General features: G+C 38.4%; 1 protein-coding gene across 2 annotated transcripts in view; it reads left to right on the top strand.

Moving 5' to 3' along the window:
- The window catches only part of IntS4 (integrator complex subunit 4), a 35720-nt gene extending 10788 nt beyond the window's left edge, over positions 1-24932 (top strand). For both annotated transcript variants that reach the window (XM_053776255.2, XM_053776257.2), the window contains 9 exons: positions 785-919; positions 3947-4060; positions 5700-5918; positions 10265-10439; positions 11539-11672; positions 12533-12727; positions 13803-13949; positions 14423-14545; positions 22259-24932. In XM_053776255.2, coding sequence (XP_053632230.1) covers positions 785-919; positions 3947-4060; positions 5700-5918; positions 10265-10439; positions 11539-11672; positions 12533-12727; positions 13803-13949; positions 14423-14545; positions 22259-23356 — 2340 coding nt within the window. In that variant the 3' untranslated portion in view covers positions 23357-24932. The remainder of the gene's footprint in view (positions 1-784; positions 920-3946; positions 4061-5699; positions 5919-10264; positions 10440-11538; positions 11673-12532; positions 12728-13802; positions 13950-14422; positions 14546-22258) is intronic.
- The last annotated feature ends 605 nt before the right edge of the window (positions 24933-25537 follow it).

Below are 25537 nucleotides of genomic sequence, written 5' to 3'. Positions count from 1 at the left end.
TGCCAATTTTCCTGAGGACAGGTATGGCCCCTTACACCCTTCGGTCTGTTTTATGGGTTTTTAATAGGTTTGATTACTTATTGGGATGCCGTAAACCATGACCAATCATTCCTGGCTGTATTTTATTATCTGGGAAATAGAGTGAATCTTCTGTTTTTTGTGTAATTATAAATTCAAAATAGAAGTCAAATGTAATGCAGGAGAGGCCTGGAGGCATGATTAATGAACACAGGAAATGTTATTTTAGTGCCAGGAATGTCTATAGTGTTTATTTTGCACTCTTTTTAAATTGGTAGTTTTTAATTTTGTGTAAAATTGGCCAAATTCCCAAACTTCTGTGCACTTAAAGAAGGGGTGAGGATGTTGCAGTTCAAAAGGTCATATGAGCTGTGATGTCTGCATACATCTGGCAAGACAGTGATTGAATGAATGATGGCAAAAGCGTTTCTTCTTTATTTTGTCACCTTTCCTGAGTGGGAGACTGTTGGTGTGCTTAAGATTCAAGGTAAATCTGAGGAAGTCTCAAAACCATTATTAATAAGAAAAGGTAGAAATATAAAATCTTTATATTATTTGACCTCATGAAGTTTTCTTATTTTTGTAACAATCACAGTCTGGACAAAAGAAGTATTTTACTGAAAGTCTGTTATGCCTGCTTTTCAACAACCAGATCTAGGTAATGAAAAATGCTGAAAACAAATGTACTTAGTACAGTATAATTGTTTAGGAACATCATAATTATTTATATTTTTTTATAAATTTCATGAAATGCTTGACTCTGCAGGTGCGGTCATTAGAAGCAGTTGGAAGCTTGTGTCCTGTGGAAAGCGGTCGTGTGCAGTCTGCTATAATGACAACTCTTATTGAACACACCTCACACCAGGACAACAGAGTCAGGACTGCTGCCTTCAATTCATTAGTTAGTATTTTTTGTTGTTGTTTATCGGTGGTCATTTTAATTACTGTTATTTCATTAATCATTGTAAACCTTTGTCTTAAGTGAATGTTTTTGTTTTATTGTAATTATTTATTTTTTTTTATTATCACACAGGCCGATTCCCACCAAGGCAGGGTGGCCCGAAAAAGAAAAACTTTCACCATCATTCACTCCATCACTGTCTTGCCAGAAGGGTGCTTTACACTACAGTTTTTAAACTGCAACATTAACACCCCTCCTTCAGAGTGCAGGCACTGTACTTCCCATCTCCAGGACTCAAGTCCGGCCTGCCGGTTTCCCTGAATCCCTTCATAAATGTTACTTTGCTCACACTCCAACAGCACGTCAAGTATTAAAAACCATTTGTCTCCATTCACTCCTATCAAACACGCTCAAGCATGCCTGCTGGAAGTCCAAGCCCCTCGCACACAAAACCTCCTTTACCCCCTCCCTCCAACCCTTCCTAGGCCGACCCCTACCCCGCCTTCCTTCCACTACAGACTGATACACTCTTGAAGTCATTCTGTTTCGCTCCATTCTCTCTACATGTAATATCTGTGATATTACAATGCCTGCACTTTAAAGGAGGGGTTTGAAATATTGGCAGTATGGAGGGATATGTTATATATCTTTATATATGCTTCTAAACTGTTGTACCTGGGCATCTCTGCAAAGACAGTGATTATGTATGAGTGAGGTGAAAGTGTTGAATGATGATGAAAGTGTTTTCTTTTTGGGGATTTTCTTTCTTTTTGGGTCACCCTGCTTTGGTGGGAGACTGCTGACTTGTTAAAAAAAAAAATCTGTGATACTAAGAAAATAGTTTTATCCAGTGCAGTGGCATTTATGATAAAAATAATTGTTTTCAGTACAATACTTCAGTATTACCACGAGTGTTTTGTGGTGCTCTATTCAGTTTTTTAACCCATTCTCAGTCTCTTACATAGATCTATGTCATTGGTGCCAGCAGTGCTCGCAAAGATTTGTGTTTTGAGCTCAGCTTCTTCAGATAAGCTGTGAGCGGTAAATTTTGACCTAGATATGAGAGAATGGGTCTGTGTGGTGACTGTGATGTAAAAATAAAAACAAAAAATCCTGCCCTACACAGTGCATGATGTAAAAAGCAAACCTCTGACCTTGTGCTTGGTTTAAAATAGTGACTTTGAGGTTTTTTCTAGGGTTTCTAGATGGTTTTTATGGTTTTATTGGCTGTTTCTTGATGTCGTTGATAGAATAGAAGATGTACCTCAGAATAAACTTATGCCAGCTGTAAAGGCTGGGTGTACTCACCTATTTGTACTTGCCTCTTGCAGGGGTTGATTCTCATGTTCTGACCCCACCACTTAAATTACCACATGCCAGATTTAATCCCTCGTAGTCTGGTGGGCTCTATCGTACTTGCTCTTAAAACTGTGTATGGAGTGTACCCCCTCCACTTCCTCATTGAGATCATTCCACTCCCTGACCACTCTTGAGACCAAAGAAGCACTTCCAAATACAGAAATACTTCTGTGTCTGTAGCTTCCAGCTGTTTTCCTGAGTTCTTGTTTCTTGCCTTGCAGACAGCCTGCCCCTGTCTACTCTATAATTATCTGGTTTTTCTGTCCTCCAAAGTCATTAAATTAGCCTCTTCTCATTGCTCATGCTGATAGCTCAGGAATAAGCCTTGTTACATGCTTCTGCATTTTCTCCATTTTCTGAATGTGCTTTTTCAAGTGATGGTAATCATATTCCGGTATACTACTGTAGAATTAAGGAAATTTTTGTGTAAAAATTAGTACTCTCTACAGGTTGATTGTATTGTCATTTTGTATATCACAGCTCTATTTTGTCAGTGGAAGGGTTTATGAAGGATGAAGTTAACCATAGAATTGATGAAGTAAAAAAGGTGAATGGTGCATTGAGGTATCTGTGGAGACAAAAAAAACTTCATCCATGGAGGCAAAGAAGGGAATGTTCGAAAGTATAGTGGTACAAACACTCTTATATGGGTGTGAAGCTTTGGTTGTGAATGCTGCAGCGAGGAGGCGGCTGGAGGCAGTGGAGATGTCCTGTCTAAGGGCAGTATGTGGTGCAAATATTATGCAGAGAATTCGTAGTGTGGAAATTAGGAGGAGGTGTGGAGTTACTGAAAGTATTAGTCAGAGGGCTGGCGAGGGGTTGTTGAGATGGTTTGGTCATTTAGAGAGAATGGAACAAAGTAGAATGACTTTGAGAACATATAAATCTGTAAGGGAAGGATGGCAGGGTAGGGGTCATCTTTCAAAAGGTTGGAGGTAGGGGGTAAAGGAGGTTTTGTGGGCGAGGGGCTTGGATTTCTAGCAAGCATGCATGAGTATGTTTGGAATGAATGGAGATGAATGGTTTTTGAGACCTGACAAGCTGTTGGAGTGTGAGTGGGGTAATATTTTGTGAAGGTATTCAGGGAAACCGGTTAGTCGGACTTGAGTCCCAGAAATGGGAAGTACAATGCCTGCACTTTAAAGGAGGGGTTTAGGATATTGGCAATTTGGAGTGACTATCTAAACTGTCATATCTGGGTGCCTTTGCAAAGACAGTGATTGTGTATGAGTGATGGTGAAAGTGTTGGATGATAATGAAAGTTTTTTCTTTCTTTTTGGGCTTTTCTTTCTTTTGGATCACCCTGCCTTGGTGGGAAATGGCGGAGGTGTTAAAAAAAAAAAAAAAGAGGCTTCAGCATCTAGTATGTATTTGTGAGCTTGAGTGGAGTGGATTTGTTGCGCTGTTGAAATGTGAGCATGGTAGTTCTGTACATAAAACAGGGATTAAGGAAAACCAGTTAGCCGATCTTAAGGTTAGGAGGCAAGAGGTTCACAGCCTTCACTTTGAAAGCTATATGGCAATATTGTGGTCAGGTGGGAAGGACAGCTCAAATGTTAGTGACAATGATAATGTGTTTTCTGTGTCACCTGTCTTGAGGAGAATTAAATGATGTTCTGTAAAACTGGATATCAAAAATTTGCCATTTAATAATTTTTTTTCTAATAGCTGGCTGTGCAAGATAAGGCAGTGAAGCTTCCTCCAGAAGTATATGACAGTGCATGCCAGGCACTTACTGATGATTACCAGTGTGTTCGAGAAGCGGCCCTTCTTCTTGTAAAGGTAGGTTATTCTAATTCTTTAACCACTGTATAAATTGGACAGTGTACAGTATATATTATTTTGGGAGGGAGGGGTAAGTTGCAGGGTATAGTGGTTAAGTGATGAAGAAAGAGGGATTGTGTTTGAGAGGGATTGGGGCAGTATGTAAATGTATTGTAGCAAGGGTGAAGGAGTTTGGCTGGGTAATGCTTTGGAAAAAATTGCATTTGTAAGTGGGAGTGAAGACTGGCTAAACAGCAAAATAAGGAGGGGGGAATGTTCTTGTGGTTGCTTTATAAGAAGTAAATTGGATACATATACTACCTGAAATGTGAGTCTTGTCTGTGAATTAATACCCTGTTCTTCCTCCACTGCTTAATTTTTTTTATTTTCATAAAAGGAAATGAAAATAAATAAAGCTTTTTTTTTTTAACACATTGGCCATTTTTCACTGAGGCAGGATGACAAAAAAAAAAAGAAAGAAAAACCCAAAAAGAAAAAAAATGCTTTCATCATCCTTCAACACTTTCACCATCACTCATACATAATCACTGTGTTTGCAGAGGCGCTCAGATACGACAGTTTAGAAGTCCCTCCAAGCTGCCAGTGTCCCAAACCCCTCCTTTAAAGTGCAGGACTCAAGTCTGGCTAACTGGTTTCCCTGAACCCCTTCACAAAATATTACCCTGCTCACACTCCAACAGCTCGTCAGGTCCCAAAAACCATTCGTCTCCATTCACTCATATCTAACATGCCATCTCAGTATACTGTAGCCAGCCCACTCCTATACCTATAAACTTTCCCAAATGCTAATCAATTTACACCTTTGGCATACAAAGACTCAAGGTTTGTAAATGGACATATATGCTGATTGTAACGCACTTGCTAAATTAAGGATATGTTTTACCCACCAGGAGGTTTATCAGTCTGGTACAGAGAATGAGTAAGGCAGTATAAATAGTGATGTATATCAGATATTGTGGGAGAAAAGGCAAGATTAAATGATGGCCTCATTTTGCTTGGCTAGAATGTGTCGTGTGAGGGCTTAAGAAATAATGGAGTTTCCATTATATTGAGCTATGGTGTTAGTGATAGCAATAAGTGAAGATTGGCTGCTTTAGTGACTAGAATGCATATGGTATTTATTTTAGATTCATTTTTAAATTGCAATTTGTTGAATATTGTGTAAAATTGGCCAAATTACTTAATGTTATGCACTTTATAGGGTGGTTTTGATGGTTGAATGAGTGGTTGCTTGTGCTCTGTCAATAGAACAGAAGGCAAACTAGTAGATAGCTAAGAATTTTTCAAATTGAGCAATGAAACTCATCGTGGGCAGAAATCGCAGGTGCACCCAGACCATCATCTTTTTGCCTGTGTAATTCCTTGAATTTGTTATCAAATTTTGTATTTTTAGTGTCACTGCCTGTAGAAAAAATTCATCTATTTCCGACAATTTTTTTTTAGTTCTCAACATTTTAAGCACTTTTAATTTCATTGGTCCTGACTAAGAAAAGGCTAAAATGTCTTAAATTTGTATATGGAGAAGAGTGAATTAGCTACATTTGTTATCCATTGATGTGCATTTAATTAAAAAATTTCTATAGATTAGTTACCCACTTAACAAGCATGATCACTAATTAAATCTGGTATTATACAGGTGGCAGCAGACAGTGATCCAGAACGATTAGTCCCCATCCCTGACAGTGACCACCATGTGCGCTTAGTTGACAATGCCTTCTCACAAATCTGTAATGTTGTTAATGACATTAGCGTAAGAGTGAGAACGCAGGCTGCTTCACTGCTGGGCAACATGACAAATGTTTCTGAGAGGTTCTTGCAGCAGACTCTGGACAAGAAGCTCATGTCCAATATGAGAGTAAGATTATTTAATAATTATTTTTTTAAACACCAATCTTCTCCCACCAAGGTACGGTGATCCAAAAAAAGAAACATTCACTCCATCACCATCTTAACAGAGGCTCGCCATTACTACAGTGCAGATGCCCCTCCAGACTGCAAATATCCCCACCCCTTCTTCAGAATGCAAGCACTGTAGTTCCCACCTCCAGGATTCAAGGCAGGCTAACCAGTTGCCCTGAGTCCCTTCATAAGATGTTACCTTTCTCACACACCAACAGTTCATCAAGTCCTTAAAACCATTAGCCTCCACTCTCCTATCTAACATGCTCTCACATGCCTGTTCAGTGTCCAAGCCCCTTGCATGCAAAAACCTTCTTTACCCTCTCCCTCCAACTTTTCCTAGGACAATCCCTACCTCTCCTTCCCTCCACTATAGATTTATACGCATTCCAAATCATCCTATTTTGCTCCATCCTCTTTAACCCTTTGAGGGGTCCATCTCGTAGTTCTACGGCTTTGAAGCCAGGGTCCAAACCGTAGTACTACAGTGGTCCCTCAATAATCGTCCGGCCTGAAAGTCGTCCATTTCGGAAATAGTCCTGTTTTTTCATCAAAATATTGGCTCGCAAATGGTCCGGTAACTCGCTAATAGTCCTAATAGTCCTTCGTCCCGGACACATACTCACACTCTGAGCCGCCTCGGCCTTTCCTTCCCAGCCAGTGTGCCATTGTTTACCAGTGAGTGACGGTCCCCTCACATGCTCCTACGAAATATTTCATAATATTCCATTGATTTTAGTGCTTGCAAGTGCTAAATAACCTACCATGGCTTCAAATAAAGCTTCTAGTGCCAGCCCTTTGGTAAAGAATGTGAGAAACACATAATTTATGAAAAAGTTTGTAGAAAAATACAAAGATGGTGGTGGTAGAGTGGAAGTAGTTGTGATAGTGGTTGATGAACATAAGAAAGGAGGATCACTGCAGCAGGCCTGTTGGCCCATGCTCGGCAGGTCCTTTACAATTCATCCCACTAACAAAACATTTTCCCAACCGAGTCCTCAATGCTACCCAAGAAATAAGCTCTGATAACTCTATCCACTCATTTGCAAGTCCCAAATGAGTGGATAGAGTTATCAGAGCTTATTTCTTGGGTAGCATTAAGGACTGAGTTGGGAAAATGTTTCGTTAATGGGATGAATTGTAAATGACCTGCCAAGCATGGGCCAACAGGCCTGCTGCAGTGATCCTCCTTTCTTATGTTCATCAACCACTATCACAACTAAGAGGAAATGGTATGATGATACCGACAAGATGTGGAAAAAGACACTTCTTCAGTCCTGAAGAAGCCACCATTTTAATGTTGGAGTTATATAGGGCTACAAAAACCACCGCCGCCTCAGCTGCTGTTTCACCACCATTATGGACGGCTTACGCTCAGTGGCCCTTATATACCCAACAACAACACAACACAACACCTCTCATGACATATGTAATGACTTATTTTATTCATTCTAGAGTATATTCCATGTTTCTATGTTATTAATATTGTTTATTATGTCATATTAGTTGAATTGTGATAGATAAATAAGCCATAGAGTTGATATTAGTGTCATATTCTCCAACAATAAACTTGCCATCCCTCCTTCACACAAAAATAGCCAATAAGAACATAACAATGGAAGAACACTGCAGGTCTACTGGCCCATACAAGGCAGGTCCTTATCAAAATGACCTCCACCCAAAGCTACCCAAGAATTTACTCTCGTACCCAATGACAAATCAAACTCAGCTCCTCCAACTCATATATTTGTCCAATCTCTCCTGAAAGCTACCCAAGGTCCTAGCCTCGATCACCCTACTGGTAAGTGTGATGTTAAATAAGAACTTAAAAAAGTAGGAACACTGAAACAGGCCTGCTGGCCCATACTAGGCCGATCCTTCACAAATCCAACCCACTAACAGAACAAATGCTACCCAAGCAATAAGCTCAGGTGCAAGTCTGACTCAAATCCAACCCCTCTCACTCGTGTATTTATCCAACCTAAATTTGAAACTACCCAATGTTTTAGCTTCGATCACCCTACTAGGCAGACCGTTCCACTCATCAACTACCCCTATTACCATAAGAACATAAGAAAGGAGGATCACTGCAACAGGCCTGCTGGCCCTTACTAGGCAGGTCCTTTACAATTCATCCCATTAACATAACATTTGCCCAACCCAATTTTCAATGCTACCCAAGAAATAAGCTCTGATGCGCAAGTCCCACTCAAATCCAACCCTTCTCACTCATAAGAACATAAGAAAGGAGGATCACTGCAGCAGGCCTGTTGGTCCATACTAGGCAGGTATGTTCATTTATACATTTTATTAGTGCCCTAGAGTCCTTATGGAGGGGGATTCCCCTTCCAAATAACCTCTCTTCCCTCTCTCCTCCTCCATGTCTTCCATTCATCAACAACAGCCTTCAATAAAGGTAACTGTCATGTTGAATGTTCATTCTTTTGTGCATGTAAATCTATCTTTTAGGCAAAAAAAAATTGTTGTTGATACTTCTGGGTGTCTGGAACGAATTAATTGGATTTACATTATTTCTTATGGGAAAAATTGATTCGAAAATCGTCCATTTCGATAATAGTCCCACTTCCAGGAACGGATTATGGACGATTATTGAGGGACCACTGTACGTCACGAGCTCAGCTTACTTAGATAAGCTGTGAGCGGTAAATTTGGGCCTAGATATGAGAGAGTGCATCTATGTGGTAAGTGTGCACCATAGAAAACAAATCCCCCAGCATGCAGGATTTATTTCACATTTGTGACAGTGTTTTTGGATTAGAACAGCGACTTTGTGGTGTATTTTCATGTGGTTTTTATGGTTGTATTTGCGGTTTCTTCATCTCATTTGAAAAATTAGATATGATTTTGATTGGTTTTAGCGCTGAAAATAGCTTGAAATTGAGCTCAAAGTAGTGGAGATGTTTGATTTTTGCCGATATTCAAGAGTAAACAAATCACATCACACGTCCAATACACATCAGCTGGTGAGTCTGATGTGCGTTCACGAATGCGCTGATATTATTTATACAATTATTACAATATTGTGTAACAGTAAATCTTCTATTGTTTGGTGTGAATAAAAGTTCTTTATATGAATAAAAAATAAAAATGGAATTCATCTGTAAAACCTGGAAACATAACTAATAAACAGAGGAAATGTTATTTTAGTGCCAAGAATGCCTGCATTGTTTATTCTGGACCCTCCTGAAATTGGAGTATTTTGAACTGTGTGTGAAATTGGCCAAATTGCCAATTTCCAATCACTTTATTGAGTAGTTGAAATAGTTGATTGGGTGATTTCTTGTGTTCAGTAGATAAAGTGGAACACATACTAGCAAAATAGCTAAGAATTTGGTCTATTGGAAGAATGTAATTGGTCAAAAATAGGTTTCAATTTGGGCAAAATTGCCAATGCTTAAATATCACTGACACAGTAAAATTCACAAGCATAATTTTGTCAATTTTCATACTTTTTGTTTTATTACCTTCAGAAAAAGATTCTCTACCATTTCAAAAGGGGAAAAAAAAAATTTTCTTGAAAAATCTTGGATCCTGTGGGGAATTTTCAGATTGGGGGTCTGGACTCTCAATGGGTTAAACATCCAGACCACCTCAATAACCTCTTCTCAGCCACTTTCTAATCTCAAAACTACGAATTCTCTGCATAATATTCACTCCACGCATTGGCCTCAGACACAACTCTGCCTCTAGCCTCCTCCTCACTGCAATGTTTAAAACTCATGTGATTATGTGTGAGTGAGGTAAAAGTGTTGAATGATGATGAAAGTATTTTCATTTGGGGGATTTTCTTTTTGGGTCACCCTGCCTCGGTGGGAGACGGCCAACTTGTTAAAAAAAAAAAAAAAAAAAACTTCACATCCATATAAGAGTGTTGGTACCAGTATGCCTTGAGACATTTCCCATTTTGCCTCCATGGATAACATTCTCTGTCTCCCTATTTAATCACTCTTGACATATTTTTTGGAAACTTGGAGTATGTAAACATTTTGATGCCTGGATAGTTAAAGATACTTTAAAAGATTTCCTGATATATAGGTTATGTCTCTAATTATAGTTGGAAAAGAGATTAGAATTTTTAAATTGAATACAACTCTTGCATGATAAACTCAACATTTTAGTAAAGCAAGATTTTTTTTTCCAATGCTTAACATTTAGATATTCTTAATAAGTACTTTTAGCTATGGAAGAGGCTTCAATATAAATTGATATTTAGTTTTAAATTATAATTCCCTGTCACCTTGGCAGAAATCTGTTTTTATGGTCATGTGCATAAACTTTCAGAGGAAAAGGTCAGCTCATGAACGTGCTCGAGCAATGGTGTCTTCTGGAGAATGGTCATCTGGCAAACGATGGGCAGATGATGCCCCTAAGGAAGAAGTGGAAGCAGAATCTGTGTCTGTTATTAATACTGGTTCTTGTGGAGCTTTTGTACATGGTTTAGAAGATGAGTTCTTGGGTAAGATATTGAGGTAGCAGAAATACTTTATTTTATGAACATCTGAACTGTCATATCAGTGTGCCTCTGCAAAGACAGTGATTATGTGTGAATGATGGTGAAAGGGTTTCTTTCATTTTTGGGTCACCCTGTCTCAGTGGGAGACGGCCAGCATGTTGAAAATAAAAATCTTATTAAGACACATAATTATATAAAAAATGGTAGAAGTATGCTGTAATGCTACTGGCATTGATAACTAGTGAAACAGTAATAATAAAATTAAAAAAGTGTAAGCAAAGAGTTATGTGAGCATGAACTGAAATCTTCTATATGTAGTAACAAGCAAACTTGTTACCCCTGCATTTCTGAGGGTATGAAAGAAGCAGAATAAAAATTTGGCCTAGTTTGTGCCTATTTAACTTCTTTACACATTTTTTTATGTTTACAATAGTTTGAAATCTTGATTTGCATTGATGTAAGTGAAGGCTGTATGGATTAAAAATTTACCTTATAACCTGAATGAAGCCGAGATGTGTGCATAAAGCTATTTAGGATATCAGTAGAGGCTAATTATGAGAAGACTTGGTTTGCTTCTTCTTACGTTCTTTTTAGGTGAGTGTTTGCACTATCAAAGCATTTTACCAGTCTAGGAATACATGGTCAGCCTATCCCTTTTCTTGTCTATCTCTGTTTATTATAGATTTGTGTTTATTATAGGTTTGTAAGATAAAAACTTTTATTTATGAATCCAAGCTGGTATTTGTGATGAATATAGCATTTTCAAATTGTTCAAGTTTCTGTCATTTTATATTATAATCATTGCATGTAATTCAGGGCTTCCTGCCTGTCACTTCTCTTGGATACTGTATTATGTTTACTGCCTTCCATTCACCTGGCACTTAATCAGTCATTAATGATTTGTGAAAGATCTTTAATGACTAAGTGTGTGTAATATTTCAGCTTTTCGTAATATCCATAATGATGCTTCATCTGGTCCTGATGTTTTATGTGTTAAATTTCTTTGGGAGTTCTTTGCTCTTGTGTTAAAGCGTGCAGTACTTTATATGCATAAATGTATAGCCCTTAAACTATATAATACTGAGGATTTTTTGTGTTTCAGAGGTACGGAATGCAGCCCTTGATTCTATCTGTGCCCTTGCTCTTAATAATGAGCAGTTTGCCAACCAGTCCCTTGATTTTCTTGTTGATATGTTCAACGATGAAATTGAGGAAGTTCGTCTTAAAGCTATTCAGGTATAATTTTTATGATATAAATATTAGTACTTGTGTACAATGCCTGCACTTTCAAGGAGTTTGGGATATTGGCTGTTTGGAGTGACAACTAAGCTGTCGTATCTGAGCGCCTCTGTAAAGACAGTGATTATGTGTGAACGATGGTGAGTGTTGAATGTTAGTGAAAGCATTTCTTTTTTGGGGATCACCTTGCCTCAGTGAGAGAGGGCCAACGTGTGGAAAGAAATAAGTTAGAAAATTTTATTTATTTATATTAAAGAGCATTTGCTATAATTAAGGAATCTGACATAAGCACTAGTCCCAAGGAATTTTAAAAAGATATGGAAAACATGTTTACTCACTCTTCACCGAGACTGGATTTGTGGTTTCCTTATTTGATTTTTCTGGGAGTAGAAAAACCAAAACTCATAAACAGTTTTGAGGTAAGTTGCCCTGTTTCTTATGGGAAAAAGTGTACAGGGTGCAGATAATAACATGAAATTATACGCTTGTCATGGCATAACAATTATACATTCCTTGTGCTCCCTTTCCGCTGTTGACTAGGATAGCTTTTTTTTTTTCTCTCAACACATCAGCTGTCTCCCACCAAGGCAGGGTGACCCAAAAAAAAAGAAACACTTTCACCATCATTCACATATAATCACTGTGGGATATATGCATGATTTTTTTTTTTTTTTTTTTACTGTTCATATTTATATGTATTGGTATTCCATATTTATGCAATAAAGACAAAATTTTCACTTGATTAAAGAGTATCTTTCGTACAAAATAGTAGAATATTTCAGAATGGGTAAAGTTCCAAAATTTAGCATTGGTATTTTATTATTTCTAAGGGATTTTATGGGAGTTCATTACTACAGGTTTTACAACAAGTAGCTGCTCACATCACTCTCCGAGCTGACCAGTTAGAAGAGATTCTTCATGCCTTAAAAGATACTTCTTTAGACATTCGTGAGTGTCTACATACTTTCTTGGGCACTACCATTCTCTCAACTATAGCATGTGTCAAACTGTGTGTCACAGGATTGCTTGATAATCTCCGCAGATACCCACAGGTAAGTCATTATCCCTCATAACTAAAAAATACGACAATAATTACAAAAATAAGCAGATAAAGTTGGTAGACAGCACCCACCCAGGGAGGTACTACCATCCTGCCAGGTGAGTGTAAAATGGAAACCTGTAATTGTTTTACATGATGGTAGGATTGCTGGTGTCTTTTTTCTGTTTCATAAACATGCAAGATTTCAGGTATGTCTTGCTACTTCTACTTACACTTAGGTCACACTACACATACATGTACAAGCATATATATACACACCCCTCTGGGTTTTCTTCTATTTTCTTTCTTGTTCTTGTTTATTTCCTCTTATCTCCATGGGGAAGTGGAACAGAATTCTTCCTCCGTAAGCCATGCGTGTTGTAAGAGGCGACTAAAATGCTGGGAGCAAGGGGCTAGTAACCCCTTTTGTATAAATTACTAAATTTAAAAAGAGAAACTTGTTTTTCTTTTTGGGCCACCCTGCCTCGGTGGGATGCGGCCAGTTTGTTGAAAAAAGAAAAGGAAGAGGATTGCTGGTATCTTTTTTCTGTCTCGTAAACATGCAAGGTACATTTTGCTACTTTTACTTACACTTAGGTCACATAACACTTACATGTACAAGCATAAATATATACACACCCCTCTGGGTTTTCTTCTATTTTCTTACCAGTTCTTGTTCTTGTTTATTTTCTCCTATCCATAGGGAAGTGGAACAGAATTCTTCCTTCGTAAGCCATGCGTGTCGTAAGAGGCGACTAACATGCCGGGAGCAAGGGGCTAGTAACCCTTTCTCCTGTATACATTACTAAATTTATAAAGAGAAACTTTCATTCTTCTTTTGGGCAACCCTGCTTTGGTGGGATACAGCTGGTGCGTTGAAAGAAGATATATATACTCAATGGCCACTGGCCTCAGTGACATATATTTACTTAGGAGACAGTGAAAGGGTTAATTGGAAACTTCAGCATCCACCATTAAGAAATATATTGACAAAATCTACTTGTCATGCATTCAAGTATAATTATAAATTATAAGGATCAAGTTTAAACCCCTCTCTCCTTCCTTATGGCTAAGAACAAATTTTTCAGGACCGACGCAGTATTCATCGATGTCTTCGCCGCCTAGGATCAAACCATCCTATTTTAGTACAAGCTTTAGTGCCTCAGTTGCTTGTCATACATCCTTATTTTGATGGCGTTGAGCCCAGTGTACAGGATGGAGAATACATTTGTAAGGTAAACTGAATCATTCATATGTAAGCAGTGTATCACAGGAGGAGACTTTTTAAGAACTTTTTTAAACCTTAAATAAAAGAGCTTGAAAAAGATAACAAATACTAGTCTTTGCGCACCAAAACCAATTCTGTACATGTTTTCTACTTTCTACAAAATTTTAAGACCTTTGGGATTGCACAGTGTTTTGCCAAAATGTTTGTGAGAAATGCTGCCAAGTATTTTACAGAGAAATTTAATCATCTGAAGACTTATCATACCCAAAGGGGCTCACCTAAAGATTCATCCTCTCAACTTACAATTCATCTTCTCATCTTACAATTAGTCATCCTTTTGACTTAATATTCATCCTCTCAAGTAATATTCATTTATTGAGTGGTAAAATATACTAATATATGTATTTAATAAAATACTGACTAGCATTAAAAATCATTTTTATAATTTAGTTTAAAACAAATTGTATTTGTTTCTCACAGCTCATACTGGTATTGAATGCAGCAGTACACTGCCCTACCATTTTGCCTCTGCTGGAACAACACACACTTCGTCATTATGCATATCTTCGTGATACAATGCCCCTGCTGGTTCCAGTTCTTAAGGTGAGATTTTTTATCATTGATAAGCTGTGCTGACCTTAAGTATAGTTATTATTGTGTGTGTGTGTGTTCAGTTCACTTGCTTTCACTATCCTCTCAGAAGATTTACTTTTTTTTTTTTTTTTTATTATCACACTGGCCGATTCCCACCAAGGCAGGGTGGCCCGAAAAAGAAAAACTTTCACCATCATTCACTCCATCACTCTCTTGCCAGAAGGGTGCTTTACACTACAGTTTTTAAACTGCAACATTAACACCCCTCCTTCAGAGTGCAGGCACTGTACTTCCCATCTCCAGGACTCAAGTCCGGCCTGCCGGTTTCCCTGAATCCCTTCATAAATGTTACTTTGCTCACACTCCAACAGCACGTCAAGTATTAAAAACCATTTGTCTCCATTCACTCCTATCAAACACGCTCACGCATGCCTGCTGGAAGTCCAAGCCCCTCGCACACAAAACCTCCTTTACCCCCCTCCCTCCAACCTTTCCTAGGCCGACCCCTACCCCGCCTTCCTTCCACTACAGACTGATACACTCTTGAAGTCATTCTGTTTCGCTCCATTCTCTCTACATGTCCGAACCACCTCAACAACCCTTCCTCAGCCCTCTGGACAACAGTTTTGGTAATTCCACACCTCCTCCTAACTTCCAAACTACGAATTCTCTGCATTATATTCACACCACACATTGCCCTCAGACATGACATCTCCACTGCCTCCAGCCTTCTCCTCGCTGCAACATTCATCACCCACGCTTCACACCCATATAAGAGCGTTGGTAAAACTATACTCTCATACATTACCCTATTTGCCTCCAAGGACAAAGTTCTTTGTCTCCACAGACTCCTAAGTGCACCACTCACTCTTTTTCCCTCATCAATTCTATGATTCACCTCATCTTTCATAGACCCATCCGCTGACACGTCCACTCCCAAATATCTGAATACGTTCACCTCCTCCATACTCTCTCCCTCCAATCTGATATTCAATTTTTCATAACCTAATCTTTTTGTTATCCTCATAACCTTACTCTTTCCTGTATTCACCTTCAATTTTCTTCTTTTGCACACCCTACCAAATTCATCCACCAATCTCTGCAACTTCTCTTAGAATCTCCCAAGAGCACAGTGTCTTCAGCAAAGAGCAGCTGTGACAACTCCCACTTTGTGTGTGATTCTTTATCTTTTAACTCCACGCCTCTTGCCAAGACCCTCGCATTTACTTCTCTTACAACCCCATCTATAAATATATTAAACAACCACGGTGACATCACACATCCCTGTCTAAGGCCTACTTTTACTGGGAAAAAATTTCCCTCTTTCCTACATACTCTAACTTGAGCCTCACTATCCTCGTAAAAACTCTTCACTGCTTTCAGTAACCTACCTCCTATACCATACACTTGCAACACCTGCCACATTGCCCCCCTATCCACCCTGTCATACGCCTTTTCCAAATCCATAAATGCCACAAAGACCTCTTTAGCCTTATCTAAATACTGTTCACTTATATGTTTCACTGTAAACACCTGGTCCACACACCCCCTACCTTTCCTAAAGCCTCCTTGTTCATCTGCTATCCTATTCTCCGTCTTACTCTTAATTCTTTCAATTATAACTCTACCATACACTTTACCAGGTATACTCAACAGACTTATCCCCCTATAATTTTTGCACTCTCTTTTATCCCCTTTGCCTTTATACAAAGGAACTATGCATGCTCTCTGCCAATCCCTAGGTACCTTACCCTCTTCCATACATTTATTAAATAATTGCACCAACCACTCCAAAACTATATCCCCACCTGCTTTTAACATTTCTATCTTTATCCCATCAATCCCGGCTGCCTTACCCCCTTTCATTTTACCTACTGCCTCACGAACTTCCCCCACACTCACAACTGGCTCTTCCTCACTCCTACAAGATGTTATTCCTCCTTGCCCTATACACGAAATCACAGCTTCCCTATCTTCATGAACATTTAACAATTCCTCAAAATATTCCCTCCATCTTCCCAATACCTCTAACTCTCCATTTAATAACTCTCCTCTCCTATTTTTAACTGACAAATCCATTTGTTCTCTAGGCTTTCTTAACTTGTTAATCTCACTCCAAAACTTTTTCTTATTTTCAACAAAATTTGTTGATAACATCTCACCCACTCTCTCATTTGCTCTCTTTTTACATTGCTTCACCACTCTCTTAACCTCTCTCTTTTTCTCCATATACTCTTCCCTCCTTGCATCACTTCTACTTTGTAAAAACTTCTCATATGCTAACTTTTTCTCCCTTACTACTCTCTTTATATCATCATTCCACCAATCGCTCCTCTTCCCTCCTGCACCGACTTTCCTGTAACCACAAACTTCTGCTGAACACTCTAACACTACATACATAAGAAATAATTAAAAGACAGAAAATAGGCTTGAGCATGGGAAATCCATTGAGCATATTTTGAATGAAATTATTGTTGGTTTGCAAATGAAAATGGACACCTAACTGGACAAAGTTAGTTTGTGCTGACACACAGTCAGGGTTACAAGGTAGCAAGATTTGTATTTACATGTTCTTAATGTGCACTTCAAACCAAACAAGACTAGCTGATTGCTTGGTCATGGAAGGAGAGTCAATGGGAGGAGGATATAATTATGCATTTATCTTTGGTATATTACTATATGTATGTTCATTTTGGAATAAAAATAAATAAAGAAATTAGATTTTTTTCCAATTTTGTATTGTACAGTCTAAGAAATGTGATTGAATTTTGGATTTTTTCATTTGTTTTTTCTACCAGATTCATTTCTTTTTTGTAAATGACCATTTGGTGCATGTGTGGCAAGCTCATATTTTTTAGTATGTTTACATTTGCCAAGAAATGGAGATTTCAAAAGTTTCTGTTTTGCATGTTACATTGGCTTTGCTTTATGCACCATAGGTTAGGAGACCATCTATCACATGTAAGGGAGGACAGGTCATTTCCACTAGTAATTTCTTTTCCCTACAAATACTTATCTGTAGATGGTTGTAGATTTTTTTTTTTTTTTTTTCAACAAGTTGGCCGTCTCCCACTGAGGCAGGGTGACCCAAAAAAGAAAGAAAATCCCCAAAAAGAAAATGCTTTCATCATCATTCAACACTTTCACCACACTCACACATAATCACTGTTTTTGCAGAGGTGCTCAGAATACAACAGCTTAGAAGCATATACGTATAAAGATACACAACATATCCCTCCAAACTGCCAATATCCCAAACCCCTCCTTTAAAGTGCAGGCATTGTACTTCCCATTTCCAGGACTCAAGTCCGACTATATGAAAATAACTGGTTTCCCTGAATCCCTTCACTAAATATTACCCTGCTCACACTCCAACAGATCGTCAGGTCCCAAGTACCATTCGTCTCCATTCACTCCTATCTAACACGCTCACACACGCTTGCTGGAAGTCCAAGCCCCTTGCCCACAAAACCTTTACCCCCTCTCTCCAACCCTTTCGAGGACGACCCCTACCTCGCCTTCCTTCCCCTATAGATTTATATGCTTTCCATGTCATTCTACTTTGATCCATTCTCTCTAAATGACCAAACCACCTCAACAACCCCTCTTCTGCCCTCTGACTAATACTTTTATTAACTCCACACCTTTTCCTAATTTCCACACTCCGAATTTTCTGCATAATATTTACACCACACATTGCCCTTAGACAGGACATCTCCACCGCTTCCAACCGTCTCCTCGCTGCTGCATTTACCACCCAAGCTTCACACCCATATAAGAGTGTTGGTACTACTATACTTTCATACATTCCCTTCTTTGCCTCCATAGATAACGTTTTTTGACTCCACATATACCTCAATGCACCACTCACCTTTTTTCCCTCATCAATTCTATGATTAACCTCATCCTTCATAAATCCATCCGCCGACACGTCAACTCCCAAGTATCTGAAAACATTCACTTCTTCCATACTCCTCCTCCCCAATTTGATATCCAATTTTTCTTTATCTAAATCATTTGATACCCTCATCACCTTACTCTTTTCTATGTTCACTTTCAACTTTCTACCTTTACACACATTCCCAAACTCATCCACTAACCTTTGCAATTTTTCTTTAGAATCTCCCATAAGCACAGTATCATCAGCAAAAAGTAACTGTGTTAATTCCCATTTTGAATTTGATCCCCCATAATTTAATCCCACCCCTCTCCCGAACACCCTAGCATTTACTTCTTTTACAACCCCATCTATAAATATATTAAACAACCATGGTGACATTACACATCCCTGTCTAAGACCTACTTTTACCGGGAAGTAGTCTCCCTCTCTTCTACACACCCTAACCTGAGCCTCACTATCCTCATAAAAACTCTTTACAGCATTTAGTAACTTACCACCTATTCCATATACTTGCAACATCTGCCACATTGCTCCCCTATCTACTCTTATGCCTTTTCTAAATCCATAAATGCAATAAAAACTTCCCTACCTTTATCTAAATACTGTTCACATATATGCTTCAATGTAAACACTTGATCTACACATCCCATACCCACTCTGAAACCTCCTTGCTCATCCGCAATCCTACATTCTGTCTTACCTCTAATTCTTTCAATTATAACCCTACCATACACTTTTCCTGGTATACTCAATAAACTTATTCCTCTATAATTTTTACAATCTCTTTTGTCCCCTTTCCCTTTATATAAAGGGACTACACATGCTCTCCGCCAATCCCTAGGTACCTTCCCCTCTTTCATACATTTATTAAACAAAAGTACCAACCACTCCAACACTATATTCCCCCCTGCTTTTAACATTTCTGTCATGATCCCATCAGTTCCAGCTGCTTTACCCCCTTTCATTCTACGTAATGCCTCGCGTACCTCCCCCACACTTACATTCTGCTCTTCTTCACTCCTAAAAGATGGTATACCTCCCTGACCAGTGCATGAAATTACCGCCTCCCTTTCTTCCTCAACATTTAAAAGTTCCTCAAAATATTCTCGCCATCTACCTAATACCTCCCTCTCCCCATCTACTAACTCCCCTACTCTGTTTTTAACTGACAAATCCATACTTTCCCTAGGCTTTCTTAACTTATTTAACTCACTCCAAAATTTTTTCTTATTTTCATTAAAATTTCTTGACAGTGTCTCCCATTCTATCATCTGCTCTCCTTTTGCACTCTCTCACCACTCTCTTCACCTTTCTTTTACTCTCCATATACTCTGCTTTTCTTATAACACTTCTGCTTTGTAAAAACCTCTCATAAGCTAACTTTTTCTCTTATCACACCCTTTACTTCATCATTCCACCAATCACTCCTTTTTCCACCTGCCCCCACCCTCCTATAACCACAAACTTCTGCCCCACATCCTAATACTGCATTTTTAAAACTTTCCAACCCTCTTCAACCCCCGCACTACTCATCTTTGCACTAGCCCACCTTTCTGCCAACAGTCGCTTATATCTCCCCTGATATGGTTCATAATGTACTAACAGCTGCTAATGAGGCCATGAGAGAGGAAAAACTGAAGGCATTGAGAACAGCATTGTATGGTCTGAGTGTCGACTGCAGCCTGTGGAGCCTGGAGTCTTCAAATATGTGAATACTTTCTACTGTTCCTGACTTTGACCCCCAAACACTAAGAATTTATCACTTTTGTTTTACTATATCATGCAGTACATTGCTACACACATGAATGTTCTATTCAATTTTTTATTTGTTATCCTTGTGGCTAATAATGTGGGATTCTTGCTCACCAGTCTGCAGATAATTTCTTGCATTTATTAACATTTATTAACAATTGTATATATGACTAAATGTTGCTGCTAATGAAGGCATGAAACAATAAATGATCAGAGAGCCACTGAGCTTGGGAGGCAGATTTCTCATTTAAGCACTGCTGCATGTCTCAGGCTTTTTCCTGGTCAAAATATGAGACTTAGCAATTTCCCTGTACATGTCATTTTTGTGAATATAATAATAATCAAGCTATCACACACTTTAATGGTTTTTCTGACTTCTGTTGATTATGGTCAAGGCCATTAATGTTGTGAAACACTTGACTGCTTCAGAGGGTCTTCCTGCATGGCACCCAGTGCTTTTCTTTTCATATTTTCTATTTTTACTTACATTTTACTGGTATGTGTTTGTTTTAGCAAGTGGTGTTGTACTAAAATTTTTGCCCCCACAAAATTCCACAAAAGAATGTAGTTTTATACATCTGCTAACCCTCAGCATGTTTCTATCTCTATTTTTTTTGCCATTTCTAGCATATTTACACTACTTACAAAGAAGAAGGCATAGTGTTGTGTCTAAAGACTTTACAGATATATTTTGTATCTTTGTGTTGTCAGGGTCTTCTCGTGGTGTGATCTCACACACATCTCTTCTGAGCATTTGTTTTCTTTTCAATAGGAGGAATTAATGCTTTGGACACAATGAAATTTTTTGGGCTGGAATTGTAACCTGTATGTTGGCCAGGTCTGAAGCAATATTATGGGCATTCCCGGTGTTAACCCTCACCCGCTTTTGTTTCATACCTATGGAACTCCACATTCGAATCACTGTCCTTATAGTTAGTGCCCCTAGGTTTTAACAGTAAGTTGTTAAATGTAGTGGGAGTGATGGATTCATGTCTGCAAGCCATAGTTCACAAAAGCTAAACGGGTAGCTGTTCCCATCGTGTTCTGAGGGGCAGAATTGTTTTGTGTACTCTACGCACCCATTCTCTAATGTTTTGGCCCAAATTTTGCCACTTGTGCTTCCAAATTTGCCTCATAATTCACAGTGTCTCCAAATTTGCCACAAGTGGCAAATTTGGAGGCATTGTGAATTATGAGGACTGGTAAGTCACTAACTTACTGGTATGTGACCCACAGTTGAAGGGTTGATTATTATTTTTTTTTAACAGCTTCTCCTCACTTAGCAACATACCCGTTTACTGACGACTTGGACTTACGACGGACTCTCTGACCAGTATTCATACCTAAATAATGTATATCAGAGCTGATTTCCTCTATCCTGTTGATTACAATACAGCCTCTCCTTACTTACCAACATACTTATTTACCGACTCCTCCGACTTACAACGGGCTCTCTGACCAGTATTCATACAGTACCTAAATAATGTATATTAGAGCTGATTTCCTCTATTCTCTTTATTTCAGTATATAGTACACTACAGTATAAACATTTAAAAATATACCAGAAATGTTATAAATGGTGCAAAGGTGACATTAAAACAATATCAAAGATGGTTGACACAAACCCACTACCATTATAGTATGCTCCTCACTTAGTGACAAATTCGTTTACCGACGTGGTCTTAGGAACGGAACTCCGTTGTTAAGTGAGGCACAATACCAAGTTTTTCCAGCATTATTTAATTTTTTGTTGCACTTTCTGAAACAGGTTGCAACAAAAATTGCATTATAAGAGGCTATCCTGTACTAAATTTATTAATTTGTAAGTGCATATAATATAGATAAAGTGGTTTATACACAACCTGCATGTAGGACAAATAAACTTTATGATGACGTTTCGGTTCGACTTGGACCGTTAACCAGTCTCTGCTAAAGTGGTTTGATATAGTTACAAGAAATTTTGTCTTTACCACAGAAGACAAATTATGTAAATCCTCCTATTCAAAAGCTAGACATGTACTAGTTTTATCTTAGTTTATTATGTTCATAAAAATAGACATTTTTTTCAGCTTGGAGAAGAATGGCAGCCAAGAGGGGAAACCGTCCCTACAAATACTCTTAGATTTCTCAAAGAATCCATGGAGAAGGTTGCATATTTGGATCGGTCCTCTACACAGCTACGTCTGACTGTCTACCAGACAGTTCATTCTGATTTGGTCAAGCTTGCAGATATTGATCCAGCACTGTCACCGGCTGCTCATTTTGCTGCTTTGTATACACAGTGTATGTTGTTGTTTAGCAAGATAATGTCAACAAGAAACTGGCTCAAACCATCCTCCCTTTCTGTGCAGCAAAGTGGTGCCTTGAAAAGTAATGTTGATCAGCTTTTAAAGAATACTTTTCGATTACGCCATGCTTTCACGAACTTAAGTCCAGCAGAGGAGGCCAGTATCAGACATCTTCGAGTGCGAACTCTAGCCCTTCAGTTAGTGTACGTTGTACATGGTTCTACTGGTTCTGCTTTAGGTCTGTGTGATAATTTCTTGGAGCACACTGAAGCTCTTCACAGATATCTTACCGATGAAAAATTAAGTGCCGATTCCTTCTTGGAAGCTGTGTTTGAAGAATTGAGCCAGTTGGAAGAACCTCGTCCTGGTGCAGTTGCTCGCATTCTACAACCACTTCTCCTTACTCATCCAGTTCCAGCTCTAGCTCCTATACTTAATCCTGCACAAGTCTGCATGTGTTCTGCAGAAATTATTGAACCCCAGCCAGATTCTGATGCAATTCATAAACTAAGTGCAGGATTAGTGGTTGGAGTACCTCTTGATGCTGAAATATCTCATATCCCAGACCCATCTACATTACGTATCCGTGTAGCTTACCCAGATCACTCCACACACCTTGTAGTTCCTCCTAAAAGTCACCTTCGTTTAGTCAGTTCTGGCACCTATAGGCTTTTGACTACTGTGTTAGTGTCTGCACAGGTATCATGGTCAGAAGCTTGTCACGTGGGACTATCATTAGTGCTGGATCTCAGTGATCAGGAAGTGCTGGCTGCACGAAGACATTGTGTTGTTAAAACTGATGATTCTGCTACCATTATACAACTTGTCAAACCAGTTAAGGTTCTTGTCTGGCCCAAAGCCATTAGAAAAGGAATATAAAAACCAGTATATGAATCATTGTATGTTTAAAATTGTTCATTTTGTCATATATTCAATATTCTTTCAACAAACCAGCCGTATCCCACCGAGGCAGGGTGGCCCAAAAAGAAAAACAAAAGTTTCTCTTTTTAAATTTAGTAATTTATACAGAAGGGGTTACTAGCCCCTTGCTCCCAGCATTTTAGTCGCCTCTTACAACACGCATGGCTTACTGAGGAAGAATTCTGTTCCACTTCCCCATGGAGATAAGAAGAAATAAACAAGAACAAGAACTAGAAAGAAAATAGAAAACTCAGAGGGGTGTATGTATATATGTGCTTGTACATGTATGTGTAGTGTGACCTAAGTGTACCAACCTACTACCTAGGATATTCAATAATATTAAGTTAAAAAGAGTTTGAGGTTAGGAGATGTGTTGACAGTACTGGATTATAATGCAATGTTTTAAGGTATGAAAAACTACTGTCTGTGGAAGGTTTCATGAATTATTTAGGAATAGCAAGTTGTCAGAAGACCTTTTATGCTAGTAAATGGACTGTTATCATTTTTTTTTGCCCGGTTCGTCATCTGTACCTTGTGTGTACCTGCACTCGCTCATGGTCTCCATCAATTTTACATCCTCAGTTTCAAGTTGGCGGTCTGATAAGGAACAGTCAACATAGGGAGGTTGCAGATAGGAAGTACTTAGGTTTGTCAGCTGTTGGGTAGTTAACAGTGGAATCAACTCATCTACTAGCTCTAGAAGTAGAAGGCTGAGTGATAAGACTTTATAAAACACTAGAGGTATTTCTAGACTTGTATAATACTATCATGTCGCTAAGCAATGTAAGAGGTCATTTAAGTGTTATACATAAACAACAATAGTGTCCTCTTGATTCCATATCACAATTTCTGCTGTTTCAGCTAAACACGCTGAAATTTTTTTCCTCTTAAGCACAACTTAGTGCCATATCTGTCACCATCTTCTGGCTTGGAGTGGTAACAAAATCAGATAGTGTTTTCTATGTGATGCCTTCTGTACTAAATTGGGTAGTCAGCTGAAGCTTGGGGCTTGCACAGTATATGATGTAGAGAAAATACAGTAATGCAGGTCCATTACCATAATGTATGTACTGATATGATAGGTCTGTTGGCAGGTTGTTTGCCTAGATGGCTTCTCATGGGAGGTGACTTAATGCTAGTGGGGGGCTTGTGATCCAGGAAACTGAACTTCTCCTCCCTTCCTTGGGCTGAACCTAAATGCTTTCCATTCTTCAGGTGCTATATGACCCATATGGGTTTAACACTTTTCCCTGATTAAAGTAAACCACACATGCCTAGATGGTTCATGGAACTTGAACAGAATTGACTTTACCAGTCCTTTAATGTTCTTTATTTTTTGAAAGGAATTCTTGATATGTCCTTAAAAAAAAAAAATTAGATGGGGTTTTTTGAACTGTTCCATAGATGTGTAATTTCTGTGATAATATATTTTTTAAATCTCTTGATATAAATAGCTTAAAGAAACCATTTATATGAATATCTTAGAAATGTATATTTTAAGTTAGTAATTATGCATAATAAAATTTTAAACCAGTTCTATAATGTGAAATCTAACCACAAATAATTTGAGCTGAGGTACAGTTTGGTACAGCACTCAACCTGAAATTATCAACATTAGAAGCATTCTGTTATGTAGACCTTTTATATTTACCAATATGTGATGATGTCATTGTTGAGTACGTATCATCTAGCCCAGTAATACATAATATACAACATTTATCACTTTTTTGTGTGTGTGTGTTTAGGGCTGACCCTTGTGGGTTTAGTGCTTAGTTATGATTATAATAATAATTTGTTTAGGGCTGAATGAACAATATTGGTTTAGGGCTTTTGGTGAACACTGAATAATAATAATTACATTTACTGTAACTATTAAACTATGTATTACCAGAAAGTGAACTATTTCATATTCAAATTGGAGACTGCTATATGAGGCAAATAATTTTAACATGCAGGAAGAGATAAGTATTATATGTATATTAGGCAGATAACTTCAATGTCCAATAAGTGATAAGGGCTACATGAAGCAGATGACTTCAATATCCAGTAAGTGATAAGGGCTACGTGAAGCAGATGACATCAATATCTAGTAAGAGATAAGGGCTACATGAAGCAGATGACCTCAACATCCAGTAAGTG

The sequence above is a fragment of the Cherax quadricarinatus genome, chromosome 19, assembly GCF_038502225.1.
Source record: "Cherax quadricarinatus isolate ZL_2023a chromosome 19, ASM3850222v1, whole genome shotgun sequence".
Lineage (NCBI taxonomy): Eukaryota > Metazoa > Arthropoda > Malacostraca > Decapoda > Parastacidae > Cherax > Cherax quadricarinatus.
Note: the sequence above shows the minus strand (reverse complement) of the source record. Positions and strands in the feature narration are given on the sequence as shown.